General features: G+C 38.3%; 1 protein-coding gene across 3 annotated transcripts; it reads right to left on the bottom strand.

Moving 5' to 3' along the window:
* Positions 1-6,997: 6,997 nt before the first annotated feature.
* ABCI14 (trigalactosyldiacylglycerol 1) lies at positions 6,998-10,371 on the bottom strand. 3 transcript variants are annotated; one of them, XM_089140888.1, is made up of 3 exons: positions 10,065-10,371; positions 8,640-8,889; positions 7,003-8,547 (listed from the first exon to the last, which is right to left on the bottom strand). In XM_089140888.1, exons 2-3 carry the CDS (start codon positions 8,684-8,686, stop codon positions 7,530-7,532), a joined length of 1,065 nt encoding a protein of 354 aa, XP_088997014.1. In that variant the 5' UTR covers positions 8,687-8,889; positions 10,065-10,371; the 3' UTR covers positions 7,003-7,529. The 3 variants fall into 3 exon arrangements, with proteins under 3 accessions (XP_088997017.1, XP_088997014.1, XP_088997015.1); XM_089140889.1 differs by having other exon boundaries at positions 8,640-8,830; XM_089140891.1 differs by lacking the exon at positions 10,065-10,371 and having other exon boundaries at positions 6,998-8,547; positions 8,640-8,689.
* Between the last annotated feature and the right edge of the window lie 181 nt (positions 10,372-10,552).

Raw genomic sequence — 10,552 nt, 5'->3', positions numbered from 1 at the left:
TTGGGCTATTGAAACTAACTCCAACAATTCCTAGAATACAAACCCTAGATTGTCGTTGGTGTTTAATCATCGGCAATAATAGAGAATTCGAAGAAAAAAAAAATAGCAAATAGCAAGGAAAAATAAATAACTGATGGAGAAATCGTTTCCTTCCTCCTACAACTCCAGTCCCTACCCTACACGGGAATGATAAAACTCCTGCAAATTGCAATGCCTGAGCGTCTTAGCGTTTTATTTTCTTCGATTTTATTGAGTTTCGACGAAGGGCATATTTTTTGTAAATTTGAAATCTTAAAACCCTTGAATATAAAATGAAAAGATTATATTTGTAATTATAATTTGTCTTTTTAATATGAACCATTAGATCAAAATGGCATATATGGATACAATCTTGACCCTTGCACTATAAGGGCATTTTCGTCATCAAAATTATGATATGTCCTTATTTTAACATTTCTCAAATCACAGGGGAGGCAGATGCAAAGAAGAACTTTTTTTGGACTAAAAGTGACATGGACCAAACCTCAGGGGGTCTAGATGAAAAATACCCTTAGAATATTAGGTTATAGTTAATCGGTATACGGTACAAAATGCCGTATAAAAAACGGTATATTGTATCATACCGTATAACAACGATATGATACCGTATACCGAAACCTTACTATATCGAATTACCCTATTCAGTTTCGGTACAAACCATACCGAATTCGGAAACAGTACGGTACAGTGCGGTTTAAACGGTTCGGTACAATGCGGTTTATACAATTTCGGTACCAAATCGACACCCTTGTCTAGAGATGGATTGGATAACATAAGAATTAAGAATCAGTCCCACCAATAAAAACTCTAATGTCACTTAACAAAGGGGAAACCATGAAGGGATCCTCGTATGCAGGCCCATTAATGATATTCACCAACTCTTCACCGTCGACTTCCATTATAACATTTGAGAAGCCCGAATGAACCAATTCTTCCAGACCTAACCAAAGAGCCCACATCTCGCCCTCCAACATATAGTCACAAGCCACTTGCTCCGTATAGGCCCTAATGATTCGGCCTAGATTGTCTCGCACAATTGCACCCACACCTCCGAGCCTTGTTTCTTCATCCCAAGAGAAGTCTGTATTTAGTTTCAGCCAGGCAACTAGAGGTGATTTCTAATCTTCCTCCTTACTAACCCCCTAATGCTCCAAATTCGAGATGAGAGAGCTCCAAAATTCGGCATGTCCTCTTTTGGCTTTAACAATGATCTCTTCAAGGGTCCAAGAGACATTTCTAAAAATTAATTCATTTCTAGAGATCTAGAGATTCCAGCATATGAACATTACCAAACTAAACGCCTCTGCTTCCTCCTTTGTCAAGAACTTGATTTTTTTCCATTGTTCAATCAGTTGGCTTACTTTCAAATCTTGGTTATGGTAAGACAGTTTGCATCTGAACCACACTACTTTTGCAAAGAGATACTCAAGAAGAATGTGGTCCATGGTCTCATTTCCACACCCACACCCCGCTTGCAACACGGATCAATTTGCATATGTTTCTTCACTAAATTTTCTCCAATAGCAGTATCTTGGGCCAAGGCTCTCCACATGAAGGACTTCAGTTTCGGGAGGCATTTACTACCCCAAATCTTCTTCTATACCTGTGACTTGATGAGCTTCCAATCATGAATCCTCGAACTAAATGTAGCCCTACTAGACTTGACATCCTTTTCATTCGAAAGAAGGTAGTATGCCGACTTCACTGAAAAGACCCCCATTTTATCACCACCCCAAATCATTTTGTCTTCTTGAAGTGTGAGACTAATCTTAATTTTTAAGATAATCTCCACAACCTCCGAACTAAAGATTTGCTCCAAGGTAGCTCTCTTCCAAGAGTGATTATCAAAATTGTTGGTAATACTCCATATAATTTTCAATTCCATAACTGATAGGGGAAAGTTCCTTCCTTGGATTCGCTTTCCTACATATAGAATATCTTGCAGCGGAAGTAAACTAGATCCACGTCGTCGTTCCTCCACCAAAGCTCCACCGGGGTGATTCCACAATCACTAGGAAATGGAACAAGTTCCACAACCCAAATGCTATGTGGAAAGGATGGTTAGGAGATCTAAAGCAATGAACTCCTTTCCTATGTTTCTAGAAGAGAGGGAGAGAGAGATGGGAGCCACCTCTTTTCTGGAAAACTTACGCACGAATAATGTAATCACCCAAGTGATACGGTGGTTACAAATATATAACCTATATTTTGTAATCGCCCTAATAGTGAGTTTCCAATATTGCCTTTGGGTATATAATTAAATTAATAATTATAAAATCCCAACAAAAATCAATAAGATCGGCCACCCATCGAATGTTGCTCCCCACGGGTTTTGGAGTATGAACTCTATAACCTTGAATCGAGGGGATCCAACTGTCTTCCCAAATGTTAATCTTTGCTCCATTTCCCACAATCCATATTAGCGCTTTCTTCAAGACCTCTCTCCCCTTCAATATGCTCCAGGTAAAGGTAGGCTCCTTAGTCCCCAAATCAAGGAGACCACACCTAAACAACATGTCTTAGAACTGCTGGATATCCTTTACACCCTTGTGATTACCTCAAGTCTTCTCATGCCCCCCAAGGATTAAGTTAAAATCACCAATACACAACCATGGATCCGATCTGTGCTCCCCAATACCAATCAACATATCCCATACTTTTTGCCTTTGGTCTTTCGAGGATCGCCGTATGCACATGTCATGAAGAAGGTGTTCTATTTAGCCATGATCTCCACATCAATTAATTTATCATTTGCCCTCAAAATCTTCACATTAATACGGTTGGCCCATAAAATGGCCAATCCTCCTAACTTTCCATGAGCCTCCATAGTAAAATGATCATGAAAATTTAGCTTCCTCCATATCTTTGAGATCTTCCTATCTTGACTTTTTGTTTTTGATAAAAATAATACTTATGGATCATCAAGCTTGGAGAGATTTCCTAAAGCCCAAATCGCCTTGGAGCTCCCCACACCTTTGGCAATTCTAGCTAATCATTTTCATGATTCCCCGTGGGATTGATTCACCCTAGTCATCATGGGTCGATTCAATAAAAAATGCTCTTCATGATCAGTCCCAATTCCCCCAACTTCATTAAACGAGCTTGCATTCTGCCCATTTTTATTTCCTCTAGCTCTCTTGAGTTTTACCACCTTTTTTGGTTGGGTCTCCACAGCAGTTAACACATTTCTATTTATTGCCTAAGACTTCAAATTTCTTCTGTTGGAGGTGATCCCATCGGAGATCGATAGGGACCTTTCACGTTGGAGTGAGAGGGTGCATATGAAATTGGGTTAACTTGAATTAATGGCTGGGGTTTACTAGATTTATTGGGTTCAGGTTGCTTGGGGAAGACGAAGATGGCAGATAAAGCTCAGGTTTGACTTTGTGGTTGACTACGTTCAAAGATGGGACCACATGATTGGGATGGAAGGTTCAACGGGTATTGTGACTCTACTTGAGATAACGTGCATTGTGACAGATGTTTCATAAGGAATTGTAAAGCAAATGAGTGTTCAGGATTCATGCATAGAAAGTCTTGTATGAGGGCTAGGTAGGTGGGTAGGTGGCAGTGGTTGTGGTCAGGTTTGATATGAAATAGGAATGTCTCGGTTGTGTACCTAAAAAGTTCTTGCCAGATGATTCATGAAAACCTCACTTTGTTCTATCTCCATTTCTCTCTACATGGGATTTTCAAATAGGGGATTCACCATATGGCTGCATGACAAAGATTCTGAGTTGATGAGTTGTCTTGCTGCATACTTTATCATTGACATTTTGTTGGAGGTGATCAGAGGTGGGGCTTTGTGCATATCTAGGAATCTGTACACCTACTTTTGTCGGATCGATATTGCTTCTCTTCCCGCTGCTACTAGTTGCTTCTTCGCCAGTAGTCGGCGTCACCTCCTCTTCCCCTATTTCTGATAAGAAGGTAGTTGCTTGCCTAGTCAACCTTTCATCTGGAATTTTACCACATAACTCTGAATTACACCATGCTACAGGGCCATCTTTACACCCTCCTCTTGGGTTACATGCGTGCGTGTTTGCATGATTCTTCACTTCTTCAAATTTCATGGTGCATCTTGTTTCTCATGCTCGATGAGACTGCTAAAATAGCAGTAGATGGGAAGCTTTTCATACTTCAAATAAATGGTGGTTGGAGCTCCTTACTGTCTATGAATCGTTACGTTAACCCGTAACAGACATCCTCATCGAATCGGCAGCTTCACCTTCAAAAGAAAAGGACGTCGTCGGGGAGGTTCTAGTGGATGGTGGGATGTTATTCAGTGAATGGGTGAATGGAACAAGGTCTCTGGTTGATGACATGAAGACCGGTGAGAATAATGTGGAAACAAGGTGGGAACGAAAAGATCTCAGCCACTCACAAGGAGGAAGACAACACGTCACTCAGAGCGGAAACCCTCTTACTCCCTTTCTAATTAAGCTTGAGCAACATGTCCTTTGTCGTTGGAGACACATTTTTTTTTTTGGGTAAATGCTTTTATTTAATCTGTACGGGAAAATTCATCCGACAAGACATAAGGTATACTCCCTTGATTTTCTCCTTTTATTATTATTTTCTTCTTTCTTTTCTTTCTTCTTCTCCTTCTTCTTCTTCTTCTTCTTCTTCTTCTTCTTCCTTCTTGGTCATAATGATTAGGGCAAATTTTGAATCCAAGACCTCCTTGGACTTATTACCTCTACCTATGAGGTTACCAACTACCACTATTATGCTAGAAGCACATCCACTATACTTAGATTCGAGAGGGATAATTCCCATGGCCATGTTGAAAGTATTGCATATATATGATGTACGATCGAATGCTTTCAGAGGCATTTCACTTTGTATCATATTGTGTCATAGATACTTATGAATAAGTGTGAAAATTGACTGAAAATTATCAAAATGAGTAAGGAGATGGTCTAGTTTGAACAAAAAAATAGATATACCTAAAAAATAATCAAGGAGTCAATGAGCTAACCTTTGGACTAAACGATGCATGGACATGTATCAATGAGTGAGGATCTGTAATATCGGTTGGATTCTGTATTAATTGATTCGTTTGACTCTATGCAATGAGAGTGTAATCTAAAATTAATTGTATTTGAAAATCAAGCCTATTCTAGAATTGAATCTTAAACCAAATATGTATGTTACAATTTTCTATTTAATTATGACTCCAATTTGATTTTCCAAAATATAATTTTTTTCATTAGTCGTAGTTATGGTTTTAATTAAGTTCCTAGAGAAGTTTTATTATTCTTTTTCATAAAGTACCCAAAAAAATTTTCAACCAAATTTTTTATTTATTATTAAGAGGTACTTTCCCTCTTTTACCCCTTGTCCATGTGTGCAAACAATTTAATACTGACTCGATATTAGTATTGATACTAGTAAAGTGCAAACCTAACTATAGAAAAAGACTAAAAATAGAGAAGTTAATTTGCCATGTTCATGTTATAACTTATAATAGGAATGAATCTTGTTTTAAAAAATAATACAAAAAGAAATGTGTTACTAATATTTTTTGGCTAAAAGGAATTTTTCTTTTTTTTTGATAATAATAAATATTAAGAGAAACATGCAAATAGGAATGATACTCTCTCAGTCATGGAATGGAAATAAGTCAAGTAATCATATATGCATTGTTCATGTCCTTAGAGCGAACCAACCACAATTGCCTTCCCTTGGATGCAATAGAAAGAGCAAATTACAAAATATGATGTGAAATGCATATGTTGAATTAATGGATAAATAGAATTTGTACTAAAATCAGCCCTATAAATCAAATAATTGTCCCCCCCCCCCCCCAAAAAAAAAATCCGCTTAGAAAACTAATATATATATTCCACTAATCATTCCCCAATCCAATTGAAACCAACCTCACCCAGCCCCCATGATCCAACCCAACTCCCCGTTTTCACCACCGAACCTCTCCTCCCCCCTCTTGATCGGCCCCTCCCTATCCCTACCCTGCCACTCTGGTGCATCTACCTGCTTTGGTGATTATCAAGATTTTTCCATCCCTGTCTAGTCACTTCTTAGCCTCCTGTCTACTCCTCTACTTGGAAATGAACTTGAATGTTGTGCATTAAATGCACATCACCTGCTGATTTCGATCTCAACCGTAGACAGCACAAAACTATGCATTTATGTGCAACACTGAAGTTGAACTTCTCTAATTGGCGGCAACACGCCCCCTACAATGAAGACTTTGACAATGCTACTAAACTTGAAACTGCCACCTCTTTGTATACCTTAAATCACAACAGCTGTTCCCAAGGAGCCTTTCCAATGACTAACGTTTGCAACATAGGATTGCATGATGGTTGATGCTTGTAATTGGGATGCCAATATACATTGTAAAACAGGCTATTTTTAATGCTACAACAACAACAATAAGCCTTGTTCCAACTAAATGGGATCAACTAAAATAGGTTATTTTTTTAATCTACTATGTAAATCCAAGGGGCTAACATACAAAAATGAATGTAAAGGTTTTAGTTAATAGAACTAAAGGGGAATGGATTTCAATCAATAAAACTCTAAAGAAATAATTTCTTAAGTTTCAGTGGGTAAAGATGATTCAGGTTTTGAGAATGAAGAGACCATTTATGAGCAAAGTTGTAGAAGGAAATGAAGTTGAGAGGTGTTAAGGAAATATGTAGAGACTAATGTTCACCGGAAAGAGAGTTGCTGGAAAAGGCAACGTTCCAGTGAGGTAGCCCTTCTACTCTTCTTCACCTTTTTATGGAGATTACAGAACCTTTCCTCCATTTAGTTGTAGTTTTTCTTTATCAGAAGACACTGTTGTTTTGATAGCTTTAGCTGCTTGGAATGTGCAACTCTCATTAATAGTTATGAGCAACACGTCTAGATTATTCAGAAGATCTCATTGTTTTGATATTAGCTTCAGAAATCATCAGCTTTGGAAGCTTAAAGGTAATCCATAAATCAATAATAAGAGTCAGACAAGAAGCCACTGTTTTGCCGAACCAGCACTTAAGGAAGATATTACTCACTCAGAATCAGGTAAGTCAAAGAACATCAGAATTGATCAGTAAACAAGAGAAGCTATTGAAAGGGGCATAGCCAAGGCTATCATAGCATGAAAGAAAAAGAGAGAAACTCATGCAGGAAATCATTTGAAACATCCATTAGAAGTTGGAAGTTTGACAAATTTGAGCTTTTCTTTTAACTTATTTAGCAGTCTAGATTCTAGGATTTGTTAATAAATGCATCAAGTATATGTAAGACAAAGGAGGATAACGGATCAGAATTCTATGAAAATACAGGACAAAGTAGATGATGATTGAGCTTGATTTAATAAGAAAAGAAGTTTTTATAAACTTTGCTTCTTTATACAAATTGACCACTGATTAACTTCAAGCCCTCATAATTCTTGAGCCAATCGTTACAAAAACTTAAGAACAGAAAGTTTCATTTTGACATCACAAACTTTTTGTAAGAAACAGAAAAATTAAAAGCCATTACATGCTCTTGAGTGAGTCTCCTGCACCCTGAAAGAATAAACAGGAGAGTGCAAAATCAGCAATGAAGATACAAATAAGCGATATCACCACTGCTGATGTGGTGGACTCACCAACACCTTTTGCACCTCCCAGGGTGGTAACCCCCCATGAACAACTCACAACAGCAATGATTCCACCAAATACCTGCGACTTGATCATTGCACTGATTAAATCCCAAGGCTTGAGAGCCCTCTGAGCTGAATCCAATATAATGTTGACACTAACCCCATATACACCATCAGCCAGGAGAGCACTGGAAGCCATTCCAATGTTGAAACACATCAGAGTCAAAATTGGCAAAGCAATACAGGTAGCGATCACCCTTGGGGTAACAAGGTAATCCACAGGATTAGATCCCAGTACCCGCAGGGTGTCCGTTTGCTCAGAGACCTGCATTGTCCCTAATTCTGCAGCAAATGCACTACCTATACGCCCAGCAACTATAATGGATGTGATGACAGGGCTCAATTCTCTTGAGAAGGCTAGGGCTAAAACTGCTCCAACAGACCTATTTAACCCTAGTCTAGTAAATTCTCTGACAAATTGAATGGTAAAAGCCATGCCCACAAAAGCTGCTGTCAACAGGCAGACCCCAACTGATCTTGGCCCAACTCTCTCCAACTGTTGGAGGGTGTTCCTCCAATGAACTCTTCCCTTCAAAATCCTGACAATAACCTGTCCTGCAAGGATGAGAACTGACAATCCCCTCCATAGATACCTTGGAGGAGACCATTTGCTTAAAAGGGTCTGTGGCATGGGGCTGGGGGCATTGTTTGTATTTATCTTTTCATCAGAGACAATGATAGACGGTGGACCATCACCTGTGTTTGTGGCTGCAAAGATAGGAGTGGAGTGTCGATAGTGGTTGTAAAACTTACGGTTTTGTGCTCCTCTGTGGAATCCAAGTCCCAAAGAAAAGATATGCCAATTCTGAGTATCTGATCTTGTACACTTTGCCGGTAGGAGTGTTTTAATTCTGAAAGACATTGAGGGCAGTTTCAATTGAGAAAAAGAACAAGTTAAAAAGAAAAAATAAAAATCTAAATTGTTGGAAAGATTAATAGAGACCTGCTTGGGAAACTTGAAATTGGCTGAAAAGCATTAAGTGTTGTCATACTTTCCAAGGATCAGTTAAATCTCAGCTTTTATTCGGAAGAAGATGTGTATCATCATTTCATATTATCGCCAAGAAATCAAGCACCAGCAGCCAGGTAAGGTGGATGTGCCACATCCTTAATGGAGTAAACTTTTCACAGCATCTGCAGTTCAATAGGAAAAAAAACTATAGAACACTCTGGATGTTATGGAATCAGCTCTCCTGCGTCACAACGAGGCTTAAATGTTAAGATTTCTTTTCCCAAATCCGAACAGAAAAGACTCAGAATAATGCCATCAAATCTCACAGCAACTATAATATAGGATTGTATGGTTGCCAGGCTCAGACTAATTTTAAATGGTGGCAAAAAAAATTATCAATTTTCTTCCTACCATCTTTGGGCCAAAAAGAGGGATGTATAAAGGAATTCAACCCTAATTTTGAAGGCTGGTACTAATTATTCAATCAATCTGGTTCCAATCCTGGCCTTATAAAGGTGGACCTGACCATGGTTAGCTTAAAGCGAAGATCTATGACGAGGGTTTTTAACAAATAAAAAAGGCAATCGGAACAAGCAAAATGATATGAAACAACAAACAGATGGTATGGGTTTTAAACGCATAGATTTCAGAATAAGGGACCAAAAAACAGCAGTATAGTCACACAAATGGAGGGTTCATCACCTGAATACCTGGTTTAATGTTCAAAACAACTATGACAAGCAACATTAATGCATACATATTCCACAACCACCATGAGTTCCAAGATATATCATCCAACACCAATTCCAAATTAATACACCACAAACAAAAAAACCATGTATAAAATCCCAATCTAAAGAACAACTGATGCATTGAAGAATCAATTCACAGATTTGCATAAGCAATGTGATGCTGACTAAATTAAGAAGAATAGACTTTAGAAGAAAGGGTTTTCACTTTTCACCACAAAGAAAGTCATAAGAGAGTTACAAATGTTTACTGTTTGTGACATTTCATGTAGAGTACAGGGAGAAGTAAATTGAAATCAATACTGGGGCACCGATAGGAAGGTTACCCTGCTAACACACCATAAGGAAGAAGATCATTCTCGAGAACTTATGTTTATGTTAGCACATCACTTTTTTTGGGGTAAAATTAGCACATCACTTTTCAGTGTTTAAAATACAAATAGAATTAAGCTAACAAAGATTATCAGCTATATCACATTTCATGAAGAAGAAACTAGGTAAATTATTATCATAGGATGGTTAATCGAAAATTGAGAAGCGAGGGTATTGAGAAAGTGAAATAGCCAAAGACAATTTTAACAAAGAAGTATAAATTATAGCAAAAGCCAAATAAGGCTCCTTCACCACCAAGAGAAGAGGCAGATTCACAAGGGCTTGTCAAGCATACCTTTTGAAGAAGGCGGCAAGGTCTTGTTCAGGAGCCCTCGGCGAACACAGAGAATAACAGAAAATCTCAGAGCAACAACGAATCAGAGTTGATTTAAGCGAAAGACTCGAGGCCCTGAGATACTAGACAGCCGAGAACCGCTCCTGACCATCAATCTCGATCTTCTCTGATTGATGAGTTACTGATGAAGTGCTCTTAAGAGCTCAGAAGAATTTTGCAAGAAACGGCGCTTGTTAGTGAGATCTGATAACATGAATCCACACAAATACAGCTTTGGGTGTTTTGATTTGTTTCTGGGTTCACCATTCTCACCCAAAAAAAGAATTATTTTTAAAATTAATAGGAATAGAATTCCTATTTTACCCTTCGAAAAATGGATCGAAAATTTAGCCATAGTTGACGTTGTTCCCGCCATTTTACATTTCGATTCTTTTACGCTCATTCCTCTGGCTTTGATCTCTCATGTTCCGGCTATCGATTACAACCTC

The sequence above is a fragment of the Hakea prostrata genome, chromosome 11 (assembly GCF_041222555.1).
Source record: "Hakea prostrata isolate BN-2017 chromosome 11, UWA_Hpros_2, whole genome shotgun sequence".
NCBI classification, from domain to species: domain Eukaryota; kingdom Viridiplantae; phylum Streptophyta; class Magnoliopsida; order Proteales; family Proteaceae; genus Hakea; species Hakea prostrata.
The sequence above is the reverse complement of the archived record's forward strand: the minus strand, read 5'-3'. Positions and strand labels throughout refer to the sequence as shown.